The sequence below is a fragment of the Lissotriton vulgaris genome, chromosome 6 (genome assembly GCF_964263255.1).
Source record: "Lissotriton vulgaris chromosome 6, aLisVul1.2, whole genome shotgun sequence".
Classification (NCBI taxonomy): domain Eukaryota; kingdom Metazoa; phylum Chordata; class Amphibia; order Caudata; family Salamandridae; genus Lissotriton; species Lissotriton vulgaris.
In genome coordinates, this window is record NC_141694.1 from 648,750,192 (window position 1) to 648,776,910 (window position 26,719).

Here is a 26,719-nt window from a genome sequence, read left to right on the forward strand (position 1 = left end):
TGGTAGGCCTTGGATGCACTTATTTATTTATTTATAAAGTTTTATATAGCGCGAACAAGATCCCGAAGGATATCAGAGCGCTTTACAATATGATGGGAGGAAGAACATAAATGCAGTGCCACTTGAAGTTGCTGATTGTAGTTTATTACTCTGGTCTTTAAGTGCTACAGTTAGACTGCGATATCAAGGGTGTAAAAAAATTCCTAGCGGGATTCTCTGAATTTAAACAAGCATTGGCAGAGACGATATGTCTCTGAGGCCTATTGTCTTTGCCAATGGTTTCATCCAAAGGGAACAGCATTCCCGATGCTTTGGCACTTGGCTACAGAATATAAAAAATTAAACAAGGCTTTGTCATTTGTAGGCGCATCACGCATACAAGCACCTACAAAATGACAGCAGTTTTTTTTGTTTTATTTTAGTTGCTGATCATAGTTGGATCGGTAACTAACAAGAAAAAAAGTGATTAGAGCGTTCCTTTTTTAAAGCAAAGTGAATGGGAGAAGAAATGCAGGGTGTGGGCAGGGGGTAGAAGCAATATGGGGACAAGGGGCAGATTATGCCCTGGTACCTATGGTACACTATACAGGGGCTCATAAGGTGACCCAATATCCAATTGGAGATGTACCTAAAGTACATTGAGTCCATTTTACAGTGAGACAGATAGCCTGGGGCCCTGATTAGCAGGATTCCAGGCCAACTAAGTCGAAAACCAGCTAAACACTAGGCAAAAAGTTGGGGTAACCATATAGTCAGATATCCACCTTCCTACATTAGGTTTGCAGGTAAGTAAACTGTTTCTGAGTTGGAGTTGTAGAGGATTGAACCAAGGTTCCCCAAGGTTCAGGTTGGCACTCAAGGGGCACGACCAGCGTCACTAAGGCGACCAGGTGCAGAGTACTGGGTGCCAGTGTTAGCCAATGGGGTTAGGGGCACCTCGTTGGGGGCTGCTCATGGGCAAGCCACTCTGTCTCAGGAGTCAAGATCCTAGGGTTAAAGTTAGGGCAAAGGGGATCCCAGGTAGACACCAAGTCCATACCACCAGCGGCGCAGGGGCGGCAGGGTGCAGGGTGCTCAGGAGATGTCGGGAGCCCAATGCTTTTCAATGGAAGACGTCGGTTGCGGAAAAGGGCACCCCAGATCTCAGGAGCTACGGGTGGTGTCCTTTCCGGTCAGGCTCTTTCCACCGGTTCTGGGGACCCTTTAGAATGGGGCTGCAGGCATCGAGGAGAAGGTGGATATAGGTCGCCCATCGCTGGAACACGGGTCCGAATTGCTTGGGGAACCTTGCTGGGGTGTTTGGTCACTCTGGGCATGGGTGCTGGGTGTAGAGTGGTAAGGGCTCGCGGATCCGGCCGGATCTGGAGTCCTGGTTTGGGTTGGTGTTGGACAAATCCGATGTCCACCGGAGAGTACAGTTCTTTAGGAAGGCAGGGCAGGTCCCTGGGGTGTTTTGGGGCTGCTGGCTGCAGGACACGCAGAGTTCAACTCGCAGGGGTTCAGAGCAGGAGACAGGCCGGTAGGGCTGGGGCCACAGCAGTTGTCGTCGTTCTCTTTTGTAGCACGGCTCTTGGTCCTCCTGCTTGTCACATCAGATCAGAGGAGGCAAGGTTCAGGGGTGCCCCTAAATACTAGATTTAGGGGTGTTACAGGTGTGTGCAGGTTGTGACCAATGGGTCCCTTTCCTAGAGTGTCTACAACCTCTAGTATGCCACCCTTCAGTGGTAGGGGGCATAGGCCTCTTCTTGATTGGAGGGTCACCCCATCAAAAAGATGGCACGGTCTGAGAGGTGGCCCTCACTTCGCCTCCCTCACCAAAGGGGTGGTGATGGCAAAGGTTGGAACACCTCCCTTCCAGGCTGTTTTCCCACCGGTTCTCACACCCAAACTAGGGGTCAGAACCGATGGGAAGTTATTTGCTGACAGCAGCAAAAGGCTTGGGGCAGCTAACAAAGGAGGCCGGCCTTTGAAGCGCCCTCTTCGAGGACCCTGCATGTCCTGGGGGAGGCGGCATAACAACTTTGCCCAGGATGTGCTTTGTTTCCAGACCCAGGGAACAGAGCCTCTCTACCCAGGGGTCCAGAAACCTGTCTGATGGTGGCAGATGGCTGAGAGGAGAGCCAGTCCGGAACCACACCAGGGTTGGTCGTTTTTAATGGGGCATCTGTAAGATGCCCTCTGAGTGCATTTTTCATTGAATCCCACACTGGCATCAGTGTGGGTTTATTGTGCTGGGAAGTTTGATACCAAACTTCTCAGACTTAAATAAAGCCATCATGGAGCTGTGGAGTTTGTGTTGACAAACTTCCAGCCCATGCTTTCAAAATGGCTTCACTGCACATAGTGTCTGTGAATGGCACAGACACTGTAGGGGTATATTGCTCTTGCAGATATGTTCTCACCTGGGTATGGTGCACCCTGCCTTTTGGGCTGTTAGGCCTGCTAGGGGATGACTTATCCATGCCACAGGCAGTGTTGATTGGCATGACACACATGGATGTGTGCCACATCGATTCTTTAGTTTGGTCTGCACCAAAACATGCATTCTGCATTGGCAGGGTTGAGTTGTTTAGGTGAAGGGTCTCTGAGAGTGGCATAAAACATGCTGCACCCTCAGAGGCCCTATCTGGTCACAAGGCCCTTGGTACCATGGGTACCTTTTTCAAGGGTCTTATAGGTGGGCCAGAGGCGTGCCAATTGTAGGTACAAAGGTACAGTTTTAGTAAAGAACACCGGTACTGGGGCCTGGTTAGCAGGTTCCCAGCACACTCAGTCAAGTTGGTATCCTGTATCGGACAAAAAGTTAGGGGAAAACCGTGCGCAAAGGGGCACTTTCCTACACCTTCTATGCAAAAAGCAATCTTAACAATGAAACAGATCTCCATGCACACTGCCAACTTAGGAAGGAGTCCATATATATGATGATGCAAAATACGTCTAAGAAAAACAAGTTGCAAATGTCTGAGAACACTAGATGGCAGGAATATGTAAAGGATATGAACTTAACAGCACTATATTCTTCAAATAGATGCTTACAGGGTAAGTAACATTTTCCTTTTCTTTAGTTCCACTCCTTTTATAGTGCACATTTTTTTCCTTTGCTCAAAATTCAGCTAAGAAGTCACAAATATTGAAATTTTATGATTGAAAGATTGTAGTGAGACGAAAATGAAAAAAAAAAATCCTGTTTCAGTGCCTGTTTAATTTGGTTTTACATGTACATTTCCTATTCTTCACCTTACGCTCATTAAGTTTCTGATGCACCCTTTATTTTCTAGCTTCTATTTATCTGTGCGGAAAGTATCCAATTCCAAGCTTGTGGATGGGACTGGTCACAGACCTCATTACAGTCTTCGCACACTTTGCCGAGCTCTGAGATACGCAGCTACAAATCCATGCAACAGCATACAGCGCTCTCTTTACGAGGTATTGATTAATTTTACATGACTGTTAGCAAAACATCAGGTATTTGATTGGAAATAAAGGTTTACCAAGTCTCTTTGCAGTGTTTAAACAATTGTGTGCGCCTGTGAAGCAGCAGAGAGCATTATATTAACCAAAAGTTAAGGGTGGGGAGACTTGGCAAAACAGCAGATGAATTTTTATTTGCAGTGGGCAAACTGTTTAGACAAGCTGTTTATCTGTATTGAGTGTAGGCTAGCTCCTGGGAGTTTTGTGACATTTTTGTTGCCTATTTTTAGATGTAAAAAATGTGGTTGGGTGTAAAAATAACAGAACCATTATTACCTTCTCTTAGGCCAGTTCTTCTGGCTCGGTTTAACGTAAGGGCAGTTACATAGTACTTGGTACAAGTTTTTCCCCATTTATTTGAAGCACATGAACCAGATATTACTGCAAGCTTACTCAATTGTCAAGTAAACCCTTTGATGTTCAGAGTGTTGCAGGGTCACACTCACTGCAACTCTGAAGTCTAAACTGTGTCCTTTTACAAAGAAAAGGTTTATTTAAGTTTTTGTTCTGTAACCGTAATACATTTTATGGCACTGGTAATACTTAGATAAGTGAGTCACTGTTAAAACTCTGTGGTAGTTATGTTGGTGGTATGTATTACCTGTGGGAACTGGGGCTACAATGATCATGGAAGCCTGAACACAAGGCCATCATCTGTTTATGTAGATGTTAGACTTGGCATGTTTTGGCATGTTTCCCCTTGTCTCTTTGCTTTCTGGCCTCCTGTTTTTATTGGTCACTTGGACTTAGTTTTTTAGGTTGAGCCTAGTGCAGCGTGCATGCGTTGCTCTGCGAGGCTTCTTGTAACTACTCTAAACTACTCTGTGTGGGTCTGACTCTCCCACGCATGGGGTTGACTTTTGCGTGTGTCATTTTGTAATCGTAGCCTGCAAATGGCTAAAGGTGGGTGCATGTCCTACCTCTTCTGTAAAGGTTCACTCCCACTGAGTTTTGCTTGCGGGAGCGAGCAGTGGCGCGCAGGGTGGCAGCTGCAGTGCCTCCTTGTCTCCCCTGCATCACTCCCCCTTGTCTCCCTGTGCCCGCCCCCACCACTCATCTTGAGCTGCTTGTTTCTGGCTACTGTTGGGGTGTCCCTCTGGCCTTATAAGGTCAGTTTGGATCGGAGTGCAGGAGTCTTGTTTAGTTCAGGTAGATTTTGTTTCGCCGTATTTTTTTCTGCTGCTTAATTTCCATTTGTCCCTCTAGTTGCAGAATGGAATACAAACAGCCCCTACTCCCCTCCCATACTCACCCCTCCCAACCACTGCTTGTGGAGAGCTCCGGCTTGGTGCTCCTCGCCACCATATCTCTTCTTCGCTTGGCACAGCACCCAGACCCAAGACTCTCACCAGTCCCGGTGGCTAGAACGTGACCCACCCGGGACTGCCAGAGCATATATTACATTATAACGGAGTTACATACAGATCTGGGAAATTGTTTGCCTAACACATGCATCACTGGCCGAAGATCTATTTATAACTCCGGGCGGAGGGTTTGCAGGCCTCGGACGGTGAAATACAATCACATCACAGGCGCAAATTAGGCTTTAGCTGAAATGTTTAATACCTTTTGTGCTTTCAAAGTTTGTATTTTTGGGGGTGCCCCTCCGCCGGGCTCCGCATGCCCAGAGAGATGGGTGTTCAGCTGTTTTTTTAACGCCTGGCTCTGCTGGTGCTTCCATTACTGACTGCTCTGCCTTGCTTTTTGACCTTGTGTGGCTTCTTTGTGCACACTTCTAATGGGCAGCACCATGTTACTTGCTGCTGTCTGAAACACTTCCCTTTGAGCCAACATTCAACACCCACCCTCCCACCACTCCACCCTCCTTTCCTAATCTGACTCCTTCCTCTGCGCCTGTTTTTCTCTGAGATCTAAGTGGACCAAGAGGTTTCCATTGTATTCCTTCTGCGGAGTGAATTATTTCCCAGCTCTAAAACTGCGAGGCAGTTTTTTAATAACAAGCGCACATGTATTTTTTTTCTACTTTACACTAAAGGCTACCTTAAAAAGACTACGGCATGGCATCTTGGCTGATTTTTCACATCACCTTTTCAGGCATTGCTTTGATATTTCCCAATAAACAAATAAAGATTCTGAATTATACATCCGAATTTTAGGTCTCGCCTGCGTTGCAGCGCGTGCGCTGCTTGCTGGCCAGAAATTTGTGAGAGATTTCAGAAAAGAGCGTTCGAGGCATGTGGGCTGCTGAATTCATATCTTGTGCATAGATCGCCGCCTAGTGTTGGGTCCGGATGATTGCACTTGTTGTCTTGGAAGAGTTTTCGAAGTATCACGAGATAGGTGACTCCTCCCTTGGACTACAGTGCACATGGGCATCCTCTCCATCCTGTTTTTTTCCACCATTGGGTTCGGATGCAAACTCCTATACTCCAACTTCGGAAGCGAAAACAAAACTTTTCTTAAGGCCAAAAGGCCTTCGATTCGTCGGTATTGTTCTCGATCGTTACCTCTCTACTCGATCCAGCCTTCCATCTCCAAGTGGTTGTCGACGCGGGCCGTTGGGCCTTTTCGACGCCACGTGAGCCGACCGTCGATGGAAAGTAGCCTGTTTAAAAGGTGCCCGCAATGCCGCGCCAAGTTCCCACATACTGATAAGCACTCAGTATGCAACAAGTGCCTTTCCCCAGACCATAAAGAGGAAAGCTGTCCAGCCTGTGCACAGTTTCGATCCAAGAAAACTATTCGGAACAGACGTGCAGCCAGGCAAGAAATGCAGCGACAGTCACCAGACCCGGACAGCATCTTCGATGACGACCAAGAACTACAAGAGGCGCCGGACTCAGACCTAGAGATCGTCACCGTAGAGGACTACTCGGACTCCGATGACGAGATCCCACCGGGGCAAATCGCGAGTACCCTGCCCCCGACACCATCTACCCCCAATAACAACGGCTCCGGTCAAGGCATCGCCAAAAGGCCTTAGCCAAGATCATAAATAAGTTTCGATTGCCCCGCCATCCGGCTCGGCTCCAAAACCGAAACCTTCAGAAACCCCAGGGCCCAGTAACATCGTCCCAAAGAAGGTTCCAGAGCCAAAGAAGGTCGCCGACCCGAAGGACGGCGATCCAAAAACGGCCGTACAGCCAAAGAGTGTCGAGCCGAAAAAGACTGTCGACCCCAAGAAGGCCACACAGCCCAAAATTGTCGACCCAAAACCGGTTGTCGACCGGAACAAGTCCACACAACCCAAGGGCGCCGAACCAAAGAAGGTCGCCGACCTAAACAAGCCTTCAGCACAAAAAAAAGTCTACCCAACAAAAGGCGCCGTACCGAAGCACGCGTCAAGCCAGAACGTCCTCTCGGACCGAAAACACCGGTTCCGAAGACACCAGTCGATCCAAAAAAGACAATCTACTCCGGAGAGGACGCTCAGCCGCAAAAACAAGACTCCAATCGATCCCATCAAAAACATCGACTCGGGAGACAACACTTCTCCGAAGAAGCCTACGGAGCACAAAAAAAGCGTCGACCCGAAAAAAGGCCCGAGCCGAAAAAGCCGGTTCCTAAACCTAAAGTCGTCTACAAACCAAAGCCTAAGACTCAACCCAGGACTGTTGAGGAAGAACTCTTCCACCTAGATCCCTCTGACGACCAAGCAAATATTGTTATTGACCCACAGACTGGTAAAGTTACCATCCTTCATAGGAAAAAGAGGCCTTTGGACTCTGAACCTCAGTCCCCCATTCCACTAAAGAAAAAGGACTTTGGAACTTCTCCTTCTAGACCCTTCATTCCTTTTTAACCTATTATACCTACTACTCCTTTCAATCCTTATATTACTTACTCTCCCGCTCATCACGGGGACGACGAGGGTAACACAGGGGATGAGCCACAGCCTCAATATGACTTACTACAGGACACTGAACCACAGGAACCATGGGAAGAGCCAACTGACCCTTACAACACCTTCCCATCCCTGACATGTCCTCTTATCCTACTAAACCGTCTCCTACTGACGACACAGTAGTTTTTAATCAGCTCCTAGACAGGGCTGCACAGGTCCACAACGTGCATATGCATAACGACCCCGTTAAAGAAGACTTCTTATTTGACACCTTCCCTACATCAGAAAAAAGTGTCAAAACACTTCCAATGTTAAAGGGAGTTCTGAAACATGCACCTGACATATTTAAGGACACAGCCAGGGCACGGGTAATCAACCCCAGAATAGACAGAATAGAGAAAAAGTATAGGGCAGCCCCTACAGACCCTACTTACATCAAAGGGCAGTTACCACTTGATTCACTGGTAGTGGCCAACGCACGTAAAAGGGCCAACTCCCAAACAACCGGGGAAGCACCTCCCCCCGACAAAGAATCAAATATACTAGAGGCATCAGGGAAAAGAGTAGCGGCACAAGCCTCCAACTCGTAGAGGATAGCTAATACACAAGCTCTACTGGCTCGGTACGACAGGGCGCATTACGACCAGCTAGAGACCCTAATGCAACACCTACCTGAGCCTTTCAAAGCACAGACCCAAGATCTCATACAGAAGGGGAAATTCATAACAAACGCCTCCATCAAATGCGCACTTGACGCAGCAGGCACTGCAGCTAGGTCAATCAACACTAGCGTTCTACTCCGCAGACATGCATGGCTGCGTATTTCTGGTTTTAAAATGAGGTACAGTCCACTATCCTTAACCAGCCTGTTAATCAGGACTTTCTGTTTGGCCCTGATGTAGACACCATTTTAGATAAAATGAAAAAGGACACAGATACAGCGAAATCTATGGGGGCATTGCAATTTCAGCAACAAAGGGTTTCCTTTCGTCGCTCCTCATACCGGGCAAACACACGAGGACATACCTCACAAACAACGGCCTCATATAAAGGTAACGCACAAAGTTCCTTTACTAAAAACACCACCAGAGGAGGCTACAGAGGTAACAATACCAAGGGAAGAGGACGTGGAGGCAATAACACCAGAGCCTCCACTGCCTCAAAACAGTGACTCTATTACACTACCTCCAGACCACATAACACCGGTCGGAGGCAGACTCCAACAGTTCCTACCCGTCTGGAACACAATTACCACAGACAGGTGGGTGAGAGAAATTATCCAGTCTGGCTACTGCCTAGAACTGACTTATACACCACCAAACATACCACCAAGACATTGTCCAATGTCCAGAGAACACATCACCCTATTACAACAAGAGATGAACTGCATGCTAGAAATGGGGGCCATTGAGCAAGTCCCTTTCCAACAGCAAGGGAAGGGAGTGTACTCCATATATTTCCTTATTCCCAAAAAGGACTGCTCTCTCAGACCAATATTGGACCTCAGACCCCTAAATTAATACATACTGTCAGAGCACCTTCATATGCTCACATTACAACAAGTGCTCCTGTTGCTACAACAGAGGGATTTCCTAGCAACACTCGACCTCAAAGATGCGTATTTCCACATACCCATCCATCCAGCCCACAGAAAATACCTCAGGTTCACAATAGAAGGTCAACACTACCAATTCAAGGTTTTGCCCTTCGGGGTTACCGCGGCTCTAAGAGTCTTTACAAAATGCTTAGCGACCGTGGCAGCACATCTCCAAAGGCAGCACATCCATGTGTACCCTTACCTGGACGATTGGCTTATACAAGCAAAATCGTACCACCAATGCGCAGAACACACGTCTCAAACAATCCAGCTGTTACAGAGCTTAGGATTCTCAAATCAACTTCACAAAATCACATCTACAACCGTCCCACATACAGCAGTACCTGGGAGCCACCATAAACACCTCAGTGGCAAAGGCGTATCCAAACTCAACAAGGATAGCCAGTATGCAGACACTCATTCGCAAATTCCAGCCACAACACTCTCTGCCAGCTCAAGTCTTTATGCAGCTCATAGGCATGATGGCCTCCTGCATATTCATTGTCCCCCATGCCAGACTCCCTCACACTAATCCTAGTTGCTCCCACATGGGCGAGACAAGCGTGGTACACGACGTTCCTGGAACTCTTAGTAGTTCCCCATCAAAGACTGCACCTTGCACCCCCTCTTCTAACTCAGAACCATGGAGAAATCAGACACCCAGATCCCAACCAAATGAACCTAGCGATCTGGCTCCTGAGGTCTTAGAGTTTGGATATCTTAACTTGCCCCCAGATTGCATGAATATCATTAAGGACGCAAGAAGACCAACCACACGAGCGTGCTCTGCAGCTAAATGGAAAATATTTGGTATTTATTGCACCAATAACCAAATCAATCCATTAGACGCATCAATACAGAACATATGTTACCTGCTGCACCTACAAAGATGTAACTTAGCGTACTCTTCAATACGGCTACACCTTGCTGCCATTGCAGCATACCTTCAAAACAGACAACACCTTTCACTGTTTCGAATACCAGCAATCAAAGCTTTCATGGAGGGTCTAAAAAGGGTGATTCCTCCTACGCACCCCCCTTCCCCAGTCTGGAATCTCAATATACTGCTTACCAGACTCATGGGCCCTCCTTTCGAACATTTACATTCTTGCGAAATACAATTCCTAACGTGGAAAGTTGCTTTTCTAGTGGCCATCACCTCACTCAGAAGAGTGAGTGAATTACAAGCACTTACAATTCAAGAACCTTTCATGCAGGTACACGACAACAAGGTGGTTCTTAGAACAAACCCTACATTCATGCCTAAGGTTGTATCCAATTTCCATATCAACCAATCAATAGAACTGCCAGTTTTCTTTCAAAATCCAGTCAGTAGCTAAGAGAGCCCTACACATACTAGATGGAAAGAGAGCTCTAGTTTACTATGTGGACAGAAGTAAATCCTTTCGGAAAACAAAGCAACTGTTTGTTGCCTTTGCACCACAGCACAAGGGGAATCCAATTTCAAAATCAGGAATAGCCAGATGGATAGTTAAATGCATTCAGATATGCTATCAAAAGGCAAAAGCACTTTAACTGTCCTCCCAAAAGCACACTCCAGTAGGAAAATGGGGCCATCCATGGCTTTCTTAGGAAATATTCCTCTTGAAGACATCTGTAAGGCAGCCACATGGACCACCATACACACTTTCACAAAACACTACTGTGTAGATGTGCAAACAAAACAGCAAGTTGCTGTAGGCCAGGCTGTCCTCAAAACTCTTTTTCAAACTGCTGCAGCTGGCGCCGGTAGCCACCGCTAGAGGAGATACTGCTATACAGTCTATGCACAAGATATCATTTCAGCAGCCCACATGCCTCAAACGGAATATGCTACTTACCAGTATGCATCTGTTCTTGGCATGTAGGGCTGCTGACATTCATATCGCCCGCCCTCCTTCCCGGTGCCTGTAGCAGCTGCAGCATTCTCTCTGGCATGGCCATCTCTTACTTTGCTATCTCCATCTCTGCCAAAATGGCGAAAAACAATCTGAGGATGGAGAGGATGCCCATACGCACTGTACTCCACGGGAGGAGTCACCTATCTTGTGATACTTCGAAAACTCTTCCAAGACAACAAGTGCAATCATCCGGACCCAACACTAGGCGGCGATCTATGCACAAGATATGAATGTCAGCAGCCCTACATGCTAAGAACAGATGCATACTGGTAAGTAGCATATTCCTTTAAGCCCGCCCCTCATTTTCATTGGCTTGCGTCACTGTTTATGCTAAACGGTGGCCTGCCATTGGAAATGAGGGTTTTTTGTTGATGCCCTTTCGCCTCTGACTCGGACTGGGTCACCTGCTTTGCTGCTGTTGCAAAGCAGTTCTTATCTTTATGGGGGCCAGCCATCTGTTTTCACTCAGCCCCTTGTTTATTTTTGCATTGTGCTTTCAGTGAAAGTGAAAGCGGGATGCAAGTAAACAAGGGGGTAAATGAAAACAGATGGCGAGGGCTTGTTTTATCACTTGACGATTACTGTATGAGGTACCACAGTACTGTGCAATGGACCTTTTATTCAATGAAACTGAAACTAAGTAAAAAGAATGTGCGTCGAAAAAAGGTTATTTCCTCGGGAATTTAATCCTGCCTTTAAGTTTGTAGCATTCTCTTATAAAAGATGTCAGTTTTCACCCATGTGATAAATATTGACCCAAAAATATCTTCTTTTAGACCCGGAGTAATTTACAAATAATTACTGAAAGTATTTTGTATTGAGAGAACTTCCTTATCCGGCAAAAAACCTTTGGAGATCTGATGTGGGGGCTTCAATGCGCTAATCCTAGACCTGAACAGATACGTCTTGAAGATACTGAGTGAGAGTTGCCCAATTTTTCTTTATATTTAGTGTAATAATAATATAATAGATATAGTGCTTCATGAGGCGCTTCTCCCGCTTCTGAGCGCAAAAATAACAGGTTGTAAATACCCCAACCAAGGAAATTTGTGGTGTGACACTTGAGCAGTTTCATCTGTGACAAAATCGTATGTGTTCCTGTATTTGTCTGACTGGCTGAGGCTCGAAATACGAACCCTGCTGTTGGTTGTAGTGCCGCAAGACTGCAACAAACACGGGTGGTGGGAGGGAACAACGTGGCCCCTGGAGCGCTCTTCCCCCACCCTCACACGTTCAAGGGTGACTGTGTGTGCCCTGGCAGCACCCACAGGCTTTGGGCTGCTTCCTACACAACCATGCACACCCCAATGGCACAGCATGCAGTGAATATATACATCCTTTGACCAAGCGACGTTTCAAGCAATAACAAGAAATACTCCTTGCGCAATAGAACACATTGCGCTCTTTGTACGCTGTCGCATTGAGCTGACTGGAGCGTGAGCTGGTTTGTTTGGCTATTGAAAAGCCACAGTAAGCACCTACCAGTGCAGTTCTGTAGACACATTCCTATCACATTCTTTGCCAATATGCAGCATTTTGCAGAGAACGAATCTAAGTAACAGAGGCAATTTATTTTTCGAGATGTGCAAAGTATATCTCTGTTTTTGAAAAACATGTGTTCGAGGCATATGAGCTACAGATTACACACTGTGCATAGATGGCCACCTAGTGTTGGGCCCGGATGTTTGCAGTTTGATTTTGTTGTAGAAAAGTCTTTGGAAGTCACGAGATAGGTGACTCCTCATTTGGATGATACTGCGGATGGGCATCGGCTCCATCCCCATATTGTTTTTTTCCGCCACCGGGCTCGGATTTGTTTCCAGCTCTCCATGTTTGAACCGATTTCCTTCGGCGTACAATCCTCACCGGCTTCTAGAATCTAGTTCCGAACGCTTTTCCCGCCGACGCTACTTCTCCACATAGAGAACTTCGATTCAGGTCGTCGTCAACGGTCTTCGTTCCTAACTAGGGCTCGACTCTAGCTCATGGAAAAGGCGCCATTTAAAAAGTGTCCTCAATGTGGGTCGAAGTTTCCCCACACCGACGTTCATGAGGTGTGTAACCTCTTCCTCTCCCCGGAGAATGAGGCTAAAGACTGTTCCGCCTGTGCCTCTTTCTGCTCCAAAAAGATGATCCGGGACCGAAGAGCCAGGAGAACAATGGCTCGATCTTCAGCTCCGATTCCAGACGACATCTTCGAGGAGGGCGTCGACGTCCCAGAACAACATGGTGTCAAGAGCAACTTGAGGCAAAAGATTCCGATGTCGAAGAAGTTACTCCAGCTCAACAGGTCGTAAGTAAGATCGTCGACCCCCAACCCTTCCTCGACACACCTAAAAAAAGGCTCCGGTCACACCCTCGCCCTCGGGTGCACACCGAGACACTGCTTCTACTGCCCCACCTTCGGGCCCGGCTAAGAAGCTATCGAAGCCTTCAGGCGACTCGGGCTCGAGTTGACCTCCCCATGGTGCCGATGCACACCCATCCGCACCAAAAAAGACAACATCAGCTTCCACGTCGACATCTAAACAATCGACACCGAAGCCTGCCTCCCCTACCTCGGCACCCAAACCCAGGTCGGAGCCAAGCAAACACGCTTCGGATTCGAAAAAACTACCAGATCGGAAAAGACCATCGGATCCAAAAACCATACCGGAACTGAAAAAATCCTCTGAGCCGGAAAAGACTCCTGCTTCCCTGGTGAAGGACATTGTCAAGAAACCATAACAAGCCGCTTTGGTGCCGAAACCTTCCTTCGCACCAAAAGATCGACCTTCTGCAGAGGATTTACCTTATCCAGACCCTGCTCAAAAGACTCTAGCCAAAGATCCAATTACTGGAGTTAATTTTGGCTTCAAAAAAGCGACCACTGGACACACCAGCTCCAGCTCTGCATTCAAAGAAGGGGGACATGGCTACCTCTCCCCTAAGACTGCCTTCACCTTTTTCTTTCACCTGTACCAGCACCACATCATCCTATACCTCATATTCCCCAGCATCCTCCATCATAACACACGATGACAACAGGGATGATAGCTCTGTTGATATGGGGGGGTCATATACCTGATCCAGCCACTCCTACAGGATCACCTGACCCGTGGGATGATTATACCACCCCAGATGTCCCAAATGTCCCTCAGGATGACTTCTACCCCTCAAGGCCTTCCCCACCAGAAGACACTATAGGGTTTAATGAATTAATCCACAGGGCTGCACAATATCATGGGGTGGACATACACACAGACCCTGTAGAAGAAGACTTCCTAATGGATACCTTTGATAATGCACAAAGGTCCTCATCCATTTTACCAATGCTTAAAGGAGTGATTAAGCATGCTCCTGAAGACTTCAAAGACCCAGTCAGAACTCGGGCCATTAACCCTCGTATAGAGAAAAAATATAAAGCTGCCCCCTCAGACCCAGCATATATTAGAGGTCCAGTACCACTAGACTCACATGTAGTTTCTCAATGCACGCAAGAGAGCAAACTCACAAACATCGAGTGATGCTCCACCACCAGATAAGGAGTCTAAGCTACTTGACGCATCAGGGAAAAGAACAGCGTCTCAAGCAGCAAACATGTGGCGTATCGCAAATACACAGGCATTATTAGCCAGATTCGACAGGGCACATTATGATGAGTTAGAGTCATTAATGAAACACCTCCCTGACAGGTACAAGGATAGAATTAACAAGCTTATCCAAGAGGGGAAAAACATCACAAACAACTCTATACGATGTGCACTCGATGCAGCAGATACTGCTTCTAGGGCAGTTAACACAAGCGTTTTACCATGCAGACACGCCTGGCTACGTATATCAGGATTCAAACCTGAGGTACAAAGTGCCATTCCTAATCAACCCTTTGATGAGCAACACCTATTTGGACCTAACGTGGATATATCACTTGAAAAAATGAAAAAGGATACAGACACCACCAAATCTATGGGAGCCCTGCAGTCGCAGGCTCCCAGACGTCATTTCGTCGCTCATCCTAGAGTGCCACCAGGGGATACTCGTCAGACACAGCTTCTACCTCATACAAAGCCCCTACACAGTCCACTTACAGCAAAGGCTACCAAAGGGGTGGTTACAGGGGTAACAATAACAAAGGCAGAGGTAAAAATAACAACTCCCGCTCTGCCTCTACCCCTGCCCAATGACTCCCTTTCCCTTCCACCGTCCCATTCCACTCCTGTCGGGGGGGGGGGGGGGGAGGGGGGGGGAAGACTTCAACAATACCTGCCAGCCTGGGAAAGCATCACATCCGACAGGTGGTTGCTCCAAACAATTCAATCAGGTTACTGTCTGGAACCAACATCTACCCCCCAAACATACCACCCAAGCAGCATCTAATGTCACAAGAACATTTATCATTGCTCAGACAGGAGGTAATATCACTCCTGCAGAAAAATGCAACAGAGATAGTTCCAGAGCATCGGAACAACAAAGGAGTATACTCCCTATATTTCCTAATACCAAAGAAGGACTGATCTCTAAGACCCATCCTAGACCTCTAAACATTTACATATAGTCGGATCATTTTCATATGGTCACACTCCAACACGTCCTTCCACTTCTGGTACTAAACGACTTCCTTGTTACTCTGGATCTCAAGGACGCCTACTTCCATATTCCCATCCACACGCGCACAGAAAATATCTCAGATTTGTGCTAGACGGGGAGCCCTACCATTTCAAAGTGCTCCCATTCGGAGTTACAACCGCACCAAGGGTGTTTACCAAATGCCTAGCAGTAGTAGCAGCACACTTAAGAAGACAACATATTCATGTCTTCCCATATCTAGACGACTGGCTCATAAAAGCCAGTTCATACAGCCAGTGTGTGCAAAACACTCACGCTACTATTCAACTGCTTCACGATTTGGGATTCACAGTAATTCACACCAAATCGCATCTACAACCCTCGCACATAAAACAGTATCTCGGCGCTACAATAAACACCCAACTAACACTAGCTTATCCCTCTCCAGCCAGGATAACAAGTGTACAAACTCTCCTAACAAGATTTAAATTCGTAACACTCGCTACCAGCTCGAGTGTTCATGCAGCTCATAGGAATGATGGCATCTTGCATATCTGTAGTACCTCACGCAAGACTGCAAATGTGTCCACTTCAAAAAGGCCTAGCACGCCAATGGAACCAGGCTCAAGGTCAATTAACAGACCTAGTATTGGTAGACCGTCTGACTTATCGTTCTCTGCAATGGTGGAACACCAAAAACCTTTCCTAAGGGCGACCGTTTCTAGAGCCAGTTCCTCAAATAGTCATGACAGCGGACGCATCGCTCTCCGGCTGGGGAGCTCATATACTGCATCACACCATGCAAGGCAGGTGGACAACGCAACAAAAGCTACTTCACATCAACCACTTGGAATTGCTAGCTGTATTTCTAGCCCTAAAAGCGTGTCAAACTCAAGTGTCAGGCAAAGCTGTCTTAGTCCGCACAGACAATATAACAGCTATGTACTACATAAACAAACAAGGGGGGGACACACTCTGCAGCGCTCTGTTAGCACTGCAGATATGGAGATGGGCTATACCACTAAAGATCTTCCTCTTAGCCCAACACGTTCCAGGAGTACAAAACACTATGGCAGATCTGCTAAGTCGACAAACACAGCAGATCCATGAGTGGGAACTTCATCCACAAGTTCTTCATCTGTTCTTTCAAATGTGAGGACAACCTGAAATAGACCTCTTTGCCACCCACGAAAACACAAAATGCCCAAACTTTGCCGCCAGATACCCACACCCATTGTCCAAAGGCAATGCGATATGGATGAATTGGTCAGAACTATTTGTGTACGCTTTTCCTCCTCTCCCACTACTTCCGTTAGTGGTACGCAAACTACAGCAACATTCCCTGACGCTCATCGAAGTCGCTCCAACTTGGGCCAGACAACCGTGGTACACCACGCTGTTGCAAATGTCTGTAGTGCCACACCAAAAACTAAACCTATCTCCACACCTATTAACACAGCACCATGGAGAGATCAGACACCCGGCCCCAGCTCAGCTCAACCTAGCGATCTGGCTCCTGAGGTCATAGAGTTTGGTTACCTCAACCTTCCCTCAGAATGTATGAACGTTATCAAAGAAGCTAGGCGCCCTAGTACTAGAGCATGTTATGCTGCTAAGTGTAAACAGTTTTGTCATACACTGCCAAAACAACCAAATTAATCCTTTAGACGTGTCTATTCAACACATCATAGGATATCTATTACACCTTCAAAAGTGTAACTTAGCCTATACATCTATTACGCTACACCTCGCTGCCATTGCAGCATACTTACAAAATAGACAACATCTATCTCTTTTCAGATTACTAGCTATTAAAGCTTTCATGGAAGGACTTAAAAGACTAATTCCTCCCAGAACGCCACCGGCACCAGTGTGGAACTTAAACGTGGTTCTCACAAGGTTAATGGGACCTCCCTTTGAACCATTAAATAAATATGAATTGCAATTCCTAACCTGGAAAGTAGCTTTCCTAGTAGCCATTACTTCTCTCATAAGGGTTAGTGAACTACAAGCATTTACCATTCAAGAATCCTTTCTGCAAATGCATCATAACAAAGTGGTTCTTCGTACTAATTCTAAATTACTTCCTAAAGTCATTTCACCATTCCATCTAAATCAATCTGTTGGGCTGCCCGTATTTTTCTCGCAGCCTCAGACAGTTGCAGAAAGAGCTCTACACACCTTAGATGTCAAGAGAGCATTACTGTACTATATCGAAAGGACACCAGCTTTTCGCAAAACAAAACAACTTTTAGGGTCTTTCTCACTGCCACATAAAGGCAATCCCATATCAAAAACCGGGATTGCCAGGTGGATTGTTAAATGCATACAAATATGTTATCACAAAGCCAAACGTACATTAACAATTCTCCAAAAGCCCATTCTACAAGGAAAATAGGAGCTTCAATGGTATTCTTAGGGAACAATCCCCTAGATGATGTATGCAAAGCAGCGACATGGTCTACACCGCACACATTCACAAAGCATTACTGTGTAGATGTGCAACCTAAACAACAAGCCATTGTGGGCCAGGCTGTACTAAAAACTCTGTTTCAAACAACTGCAACAGATACTGGTGGTCCCGCTAGGTTTGGGTACTGCTATATAATCTATACACAGTGTGTAATCTGTATCTCGTATGCCTCGAACGGAAAATGCTACTTACCAGTATGCATCTGTTCTTGGCATGTAGAGCTGCAGAGTTGCACACGCCCACCCGCCTCCCCGGCTACCTTTATCTGTTCCAGTATTATCTTAATTAGATACAAATCACATGGACATCACTACCTCTTGTACAGCTTCATCACTTCCCTAATGGCGAAAAACAATCTGGGAATGGAGCCGAAGGCCATGCGAAGTATCATCCAAAGGAGGAGTCACCTATCTCGTGACTTCCAAAGACTTTTCTACAACAAAAACAAACTGCAAACATCCGGCCCCAACACTAGGTGGCCATCTATGCACAGTGTGTAACTCTGCAGCTCTACATGCCAAGAACAGATACATACTGGTAAGTATCATTTTCCTTACAACCTCCTTAAATCAGCCGCAATGCCCACTACTGTTACTTTGTGTTTGTAACAAGATGCTCTTGAATTGTTACGTTCTGCCTGTTAAACTATGTTCTTTTAGATTCAAAATGGCATCTAGAAAATGTAATAGCACTAATTAAATTGCGTGCCCGACTGATGAATTCTAAGCCATTTCACTCAGAATCCCAATGAGTTAGAGACCCATGCATGCCGTTTTACACCCCACATGGCTCCAACTATAAATTGTTTCACATTCAAGTCCCACTAGTGCATCAAAGCAAACAACTCAAATTGAAAATGATAATAGTACGTACACCTTAAAAAACCTGCACTGTAAATCCATTTAAAATTACAAAGTCAAAAAATAATCAAAACATTACGTAGGCCATGATAATACCCGACAATGTAACAACTGTTCCTGAAATACATGCTCTGTTTTTGGCCCGGTTCCTGTTTTCTGTACTACTGTTCCCTAGGACTCCGTCCGCAAGACACTAGGAGCACTCACGCAGCCAGGGCAGAGGAACCGGAAGCTTGTTCTGCTGGAAGTCATCTCTGGGGGACAGCTCCAGATCGGATGTTCTCTTTGGTCAGGGCAGTATCTGTCTTGTTAGCTGCCTCAGCATCTGCATTTCCTAATGTTTGGAGCTCCCCCTTGCTTGAAGTAAGGGAGTTTAGGACACAGAGGTAAGTACAACTTACTGCCGTGCAAAGTCCCTTGTTTTCTGGATCTACAGCGCCTTTCTCTCCAGTGACCCACCTGCTGCCCCCACTCCCTTTATGTCTGTCACTGGTGGAGCAGAGAAAACTGACTCCACGGGGCGCTGGCGGGCCTGTCGGAGGGGAGAGGACAGGTGCACAGGGACCCCCAAGTGCCCCTGAAAATCCCAATGTATAGTACATGGTATCTTTGGGACACTTTCCCATTTCTCCGCTCTCCCTTCCCAATATCATGAGGGGATCCTATGAATACGTAGGAAGCGAGGCGGTATGATGAACTGGAGTCCAAAAAGTAATTTGTACTATTTTCATGATATTTATTTGTTTGACTGTAATGTTGTGATGCCTATTGTAACGTGTGAGAAATTCTGTGCGTGTGTTTGTAGTGTTAAATGTGCCCTAGTTTGCTTCTACTTGTGTTTTTGTGTACAGATTAAGCCTGCTTTCATAATCCCCCTGCTAACTGCGCTCCCCCTCCCGATGAAATGTCACCTGTCCCTCCCTCACCTCTCGCCTGCCGTCACAGCCGGGAACGCAGCCTCGTAACAGGGCGCTCGGCAGCTGCCTGCCCTGCGTGTATCAGGAGAGGCTTCTGCGTACTTAACCCCCTCCCGGTCTCATATTCTTTCTTGCTCTGTTACTTTCATCGCTTGCAATCGTTCTCCTTTTCTCTCTCCGTTCCTCTCACTTTCTGTCTCTCTCCTCCTCTCATCTTTCTGTTACTCTCCCCTCTTTCTTTCTGTTAGATTTGGGGGTCTCTAGTTGGCAGCGGTAGGTATCTTTGACCAACTAGGAACCCTTGCGTCTAGTAAGGTTAAGGGGGTACACTCCTAAAATAACACCTGCTCACCCACTTGGTAGCTTGGCACAAGCAGACAGGCTTATCTCAGAGCGGTACAAAAGGGGGTGGTGATGGACGAAGCATCTTAACCAATCAAACACTCACACCCAGGCAAGAGATCTGGGTTTGATCCATCACCGTTCTTTAGCCCACTCTGCCACCCCAGTTCAGACATGGCCATATGCATAGCAGTCTGACCCTGTGCCTCATGGGAACAGTCCAGCCCGAACTGCCAAGCCATGCCTTCCCTGAACCGGAAACGAGCTTCCGAGGACTGGTTTTTGGCATCTCGCACCCAGTCAAGAGATCCAGGTTTGATCCATCACCGTTCTTTAGGCCCAGATCTCTGTACTGGGGTGAATGTATGACATTGTTCTGCATTCTGTCCATCAACTGTGGTTTTTGCATTTGTCACCCCGAGTGGGATGGGTATGCTCCGACGTGAGTCCCATGCTCTCCACACCACTGGAGTCAAGCTATCCTGGCTGAAGACGGCTGATAGCCAGAAACCGGTCCTAGGATGCTTGATTCCGGTCCAGGAAAGACATGGCTTGGCAGTTCGGGCTGGACTGTTCCCATGAGGCACAGGGTCAAGGCTGATTTGCATATGGCCATGTCTGAACTGGGGTGGTGTGGAGTGCAAAAAAACGATGGATTTAGGCCAAGATCTCTGTACTGGGGTGAATGTATGACATTGTTCTGCATTCTGTCCATCAACTGTTGTTTTTTATGGAGAAGTGTGGCTATGGAGAAGTGTGGCTCAGGGGTTAGAGGTGGCAGACCCGGAAGCTGAGATCGGCCCTGGACCAGGGTTCAATTCCCCGCCTCGGCGTGTCTTGGGCTAAAAAAAATTCCACGGACTCGATAATTCTCGCTCCGGTGCCTTCTCGACTCACGGGTTCACACTCTGCGACTCTGGGCAATAGCTTGCTTAATCTCCACAACGGCCCCTCGCGGCGGGATACCTGGCTTTCACCTTGTGGATACCCTGCAGGGGTTATCTCACAGGGCATTACCAGGACGGGTTCCCTAAGCAAGCGCCGGGAAACCCACTGCGGGTAGCTGTGCGCTATGGTAAAATATCATCACTCCGCATTTTTTACTCCGCATACTTTCACTCCTCATACCATTAGTCCGCAGGTACCTTTACTCCGCATTTTTTCATTCCGCATGCCTTCATATATTATATGCTTTTATCTCGCATGCTTTTATGACACAAATCATTTTAAAAGCATGATTGGTAAAAGTATATGTTTTAAGGTAAGTTGTAAGGTAAGTATATGGGTTTAAGTTATGGGGTGCAGGGGTACTTAAGGGTTAAGGGGTACAGGGGTATTAAGGGTTAAGGGGTACAGGGGTATTTGTAGGGTTCAGGGCTAGGTTTGCGTTTTGGGGTACAGAGGTATTTTAGGGTTCAGGGGTAGGTTTCTGTTTTGGGGTACAGGGGTATTTTTAGGGTTCAGGGGTGGTTTTGTGTTTTGGGGTACAGGGCTAGGTTTGCGTTTTGGGGTACAGGGGTATTTTTAGGGTTCAGGGGTAGGTTTCCGTTTTGGGGTACAGGGGTATTTTTAGGGTTCAGGGGTAGGTTTCCGTTTTGGGGTACAGGGGTATTTTTAGGGTTCAGGGGTTGTTTTGTGTTTTGGGGTACAGGGGTATTTTTAGGGTTCAGGGGTAGGTTTGCGTTTTGGGGTACAGGGGTATTTTTAGGGTTCAGGGGTTGTTTTGGGTTTTGGGGTACAGGGGTATTTTTAGGGTTCAGGGGTTGTTTTGGGTTTTGGGGTACAGGGTTTTTTAGGGTTCAGGGGTTGATTTGGGTTTTGGGGTACAGGGGTATTTTTAGGGTTCAGGGGTAGGTTTGGGTTTTGGGGTACAGGGGTATTTTTAGTGTTCAGGGGTTGTTTTGGGTTTTGGGGTACAGGAGTATTTTTAGGGTTCAGGGGTATGTTTAGGTTTTGGGGTACAGGGGTATTTTTAGGGTCAGGATGGGTTAGTGTTTAAGGGTGCAGGGGTATTTAAAGGAACTAGGGTGGGATTAGTTTTTAGGGTGTATAGGGTAATTATTAATTAAAAAAAATTAAATAGATCTATATATATATATATATATTTATATATATATGTGTAACATTAAAATAGTTCTAAACATAATGTAATTTAAAAGAAATAATGTTTCATTTTAATTAAAAATATATATATATGTGTGTGTGTATATATATATATATATATATATATATATATATATATATATATATATATATATTTTTTTTTTTTTTAAATAAGGTACTTTACAAAGCTATGACTTCACCACACATGCATTTGTGAAGTAATTGCATGCGGAGTGAAGTCATATGCGGTATCAAAATTTGAGGAATTATGGCTTGCGGAGTGATGGTATTTGCGTCCTAAAAAATGCGGAGTGATGGTATGCGGGATTTTTGTTTGCGGAATGGGATCACATATTTGTGCGCTATATAAGCTCAAATACATTTACATTTTGCATTAGGCTTATCTCAGAGGCAGTGTGTGAAGCATTTGTGAACACATACAGTAACCCAGTGACAACACTACAGATGGGCACCACACAAGTTGTAGTATAAAAATAAGTATTTTTTTATAAACTTAACATGACCACAAACTTCAAAAATCCACAATAACTGTACTTTAAAAATGGTAGAATTAGCTTAGTTCTCTTTAGATGTAAAATGCTACACTTTAAGTTCAATGTACCTTTGGATGCGTAACGCTATACAACAAAAGTGTTGCAGGGAAGGTAATGCGTTGGTTCCTTATACGCAAGAACGGTGATGCGCCGGGTCTTCACATGGGGAGGTGATGAGTCGGTTTCTTACTGCGCTTCCGTGGCGATGCTACCAGCAGCGCCATGATGCGATGAAGATCCAGTGCAATAAAACAAAATGGCGTCTTCTTCTTGATGCGACAATGATGCATGCATGCCAGACGGCTGTGCAGCGATTCTTCTGAGCCGCGACAGGCCCTGCGATACGCTTCTCCGGTGATTCGACTGCGTCTGCTGCAACAGACACACTGGTCCGGTGATGCGAGGCGCTTCAGGTGATGCGATGGCGACAGCGGTGGCACGCTTCTCCGGTGATGCGACAGCATCAGCTGCGACGGTGACACTTTTCTCCAGTGATGCGATGACCACGGCTGCTGCGGCGACGTGCTTCTTTGTCTCGAGTCGCGCTTCCAGCTCCCAACGAGCCGCAGTCTCTCAGAAGGCCCAGCTAAACAGCAGACACTTCAATTCCCAGCAGGGGAAGGCAGAGGAGCTGGTTGGTTGAAGTCTGTTGTCCTTGAGTCTTCAGCAGGAGGCAAGCTCTATGTCAAGCCCTTTGAGATCCTTTACAAATTGATTTGAAAGTAGCATAAAGTCCTTTCTCCTTTCTTTGGCAGTCAGGCAACCACTGCAGGCCAATCCCCCAAACAGCACTCAGCTTGGGGATAGTTTCCGCCTCAGTTTCTCTGGTTCCTCTCCTGTGGGGTCTGGGTCCCCTCTTTTATATTCCAAAATCCTTTGTCTCTGGAGGCAGAGAGTGTCTGTACCTAGTCCAAACCAGTTCTGGTCAGTCCTGGAGCCCTTTGTTGACAAAACTCCTTCTTTCCTTTGACAGTGTAGGCCAGGGACATCAGACACACCACAGGAGGTGGAGCCAGCATTGTGGACGGCAGACCCAGTCCTATTCAGGTCCCAGGTGCAACTCCTACCACCCATCTATATGCAGATGGCTCTATTCAGCCCTGTGCTGACTCGCCCTGTCTCCTGGAATCCCCCAGCCCCTGTCACTCAAACTCCAGACAAGGAATACACAACCTAGCAGAGGCAGGCTTGCATAGTTAGGCAAGAAAATACCTACTATCCAAAAAGTGGTATTTTCAAACACAGAATGTTAAAACCAACTTCACTAAAAGATGCATTTTATCATTCTGAATTCAGGCATACAAAATTCTAATTTCTACCTAGTTCCCTGAGTCAGTTAGGATTATAAGATGCAAAAGAATCACATTCCGACTCCTCACCCACGCACACTAGGCCCTTCACGACGCGGGCCCCAAGTACCTCAATATCCGCCTCGCATTCTACACTCCAACCCGCCAGCTCTGCTCCGCCAGTCTCGTCCTTGCCAAAATCCCACGTATTCGCAAAGCCACCACCGGAGGAAGATCCTTCTCATACCTGGCAGCCAAGACAAGGAACTCCCTCCCCACCCACCTCCGGCTGACACAGGACCATCTCGCCTTCAGGAAGCAACTCAAGACCTGGTTGTTCGAACAGTAGCGTCCACCCCCAAGCGCCTTGAGGCCCTAACGGGTGAATAGCTCGCTCTACAAATTCCCCGATTGATTGAATAATCAAACTGCCCATTCTGGCCTATGGGGAACAGGTAGGCTTGCAATAGTGAAAAATAAAAATGGCTGTAATTCACTATTAGGACATGCCACACACACCAGGGCATGTCCTACCTTTTACATACAATGCACCCTGCCCTTGGGCCTACCATGGGGTACTGATATGAAGAAAAGGGAAGGTTTAGGGACTGGCAAAGTGGGTGCATTTGCCAGTCAACATGGCAGTACCAGACTGCACACAGGCTCTGCAATGGCAGACCTGAGACACACTTTACAGGCTGCTTCTGTGGTTGGCACAACCAGTGCTGCAAGCCCCCAGCAGCATTTAATTTGCCAGCCTATGGCACCCGCAGTGCACTGTACTAGGGTCTGACAGTAAATCAAATAAGCCAATCATGGAGTCACTAATCTATACATCATTTTACAATAGGGAGGGCATATGCACTGTAGCAGTGATCAGCAGTGGTGAAGTGTCCAGAGTCATAAAGCCATCAAAAACAGGTCAGACAAAATACAGGAGGAAGGCAAAAAGTTCAGGGATGACCCTGCAAAAATGGCCAAGTCCCAACCCTTTCCCTCCCTCTTCATGCTGTCTCCCTCCACACAACGTCCTCGTCTCTTTCTCTCTTCTCACGTGTTCTCTTCTAACTCCTTCTGTCAGTCTCTCCTTCTTTTGGGTGTCCTTTTCACCCTCTCTGCCCCACACTAATATGACACTCTCTTTGTCACCTTTTCTCCCCCTCCTCTTCCCTCTTTATTTTCTCCATTGCATATTGCGCTATTTCTTTCGCAGTCTCTCGGTACTGTCCAACGCTCATTGTCTTCCCTTGCACTTTCTTTATTATTTATTTGTTTCGTTGTGTGCCTGTGTCCCTTGGTCTGTGTTGCTCCTCCGTCTCCCTCTTTCTTTTGCTCTCCTTTCTATTCCCTCTTCTCTCCCCCTATCTCTCCATTCTCCTCGGCCCATCTTTCTGCTTTCTCTTTCTTTCCCATATCTCCCCCCCTCTCTCTCTTCCCTTATCTTTCTCTTCCCTTATCTTTCTCTTCCCTTATCTCTTTCTCCACAATCTTTTATTTCTCTTTGCTCTTTTTTTCCGCGCTCACTTCCAGCGCCCCTGTTAACTCATTCTTCGCGGTCTCTTCGCCCCGCTCTTGCTTCTGTCTTTCTCTTGCTTTCCTCTGCCTGGCTTTGTCTCAGTGGGAGTTTTTTCAGACCCTCATTTGTAAGGAAGAAAGTAGTGTCAGAATAAGTCCTTCTCGCCACATACACCTTCCTTCTCTTCCCTCGTTGTGTCACCCTGTTCGCGCGTGTGTGCATGTCGGCGCGCGCATATGACAATCACTGTGTGGCAATGTATAGTGCCTCTCACTTTATCTCTAAATCTGCATGTGCCTGTCACAGTCTGTCTAAAAACACGCATATCTCATTGGAACGTGCGCTTCTCTCGCGCACAGTGGGTCGAACTCTCGTTTATTTTCCCTGTGCGTTATGATGTGGTTTAAAATCTGCGTATCTGCATGTTTGTGCCCCACACGTAGATTCTGTGTATGTGTTTATAATCATTTCTGTGTGGCCAGTGGTCTGTCCATAAGTGCCTGAAGTTCTACATGTAGAAGTTCACCCATAGCTGCCAAGGTTTCAGATTGCTCTAAGTGACATTTTCAAAATGTAAATGCAATTATAAGTTGCATTTCGACGAGTAAGAGTGACACTTTCTTGCGAGCAAAAAAAGCAAGCAATGAAGAAAGGAAAACCTAAAAATGTCAGAAATGAATCCGACCGAGAAACTGTAAGATTTTAAAATGGGTGCAAACCACTGCGGTGGCTGACCCGTAATTACAATGAAATTATGAAAATTTCACTTATAGCCATCTGAAACCTTGGCAGTTATTGGCAGACTGGTCCTTACCCTCACCTTGGAGATTGCCTGACCAAGAGTTAATGAACGCCTTTGCCTCACTTATGCTTTAGTCCTTCTGAAACAGACAAATGGAGTCAGGAGCAGAAATCGAAGCTCTCAGCTGGCGCGCGCCCATTCAGCAGTATCCTTACTTAACAAGCATTGAAAATGCAATAGATCTCGCCTTTGAGTTAAAGCCATTTGCTTTGCTAATGGTATTGTATTCTAGCTTTGCATTATTTAGTGTATACTTGTGATATGTTGTAGTTGTATGTAGTTAGAATTGTTTTGTTAGTTATGTAGAAGTTTAAAGCTTTGCGTTCGTAGGATAGGTAATGTTTCAGATTTGGGAGATAAATGAATAGAATAGTATATGTTAATTTGGTATAGTGAGGATTATAATAGCGTGAGGCATACAAAAGGGGTGAGGGGAGAGCAAATATATGCACAGATCACAAATATACACTAAAAATGCAAATCTCGAATACAATACCATTAGCAAAGCAAATGGCTTTAACTTAATCAAAGGTGAGACCTATTA

The 26,719-nt window shown here is 46.4% G+C and overlaps 1 protein-coding gene across 1 annotated transcript in view; it reads left to right on the forward strand.

Annotated features, from left to right (window-relative positions):
- The window catches only part of MDN1 (midasin AAA ATPase 1), a 2,142,100-nt gene that overhangs the window by 246,553 nt on the left and 1,868,828 nt on the right, over positions 1 to 26,719 (forward strand). Inside the window, exon 21 of the mRNA XM_086926648.1 lies at positions 3,279 to 3,426. Within this exon, the coding sequence (XP_086782774.1) occupies positions 3,279 to 3,426 (148 nt within the window). The remainder of the gene's footprint in view (positions 1 to 3,278; positions 3,427 to 26,719) is intronic.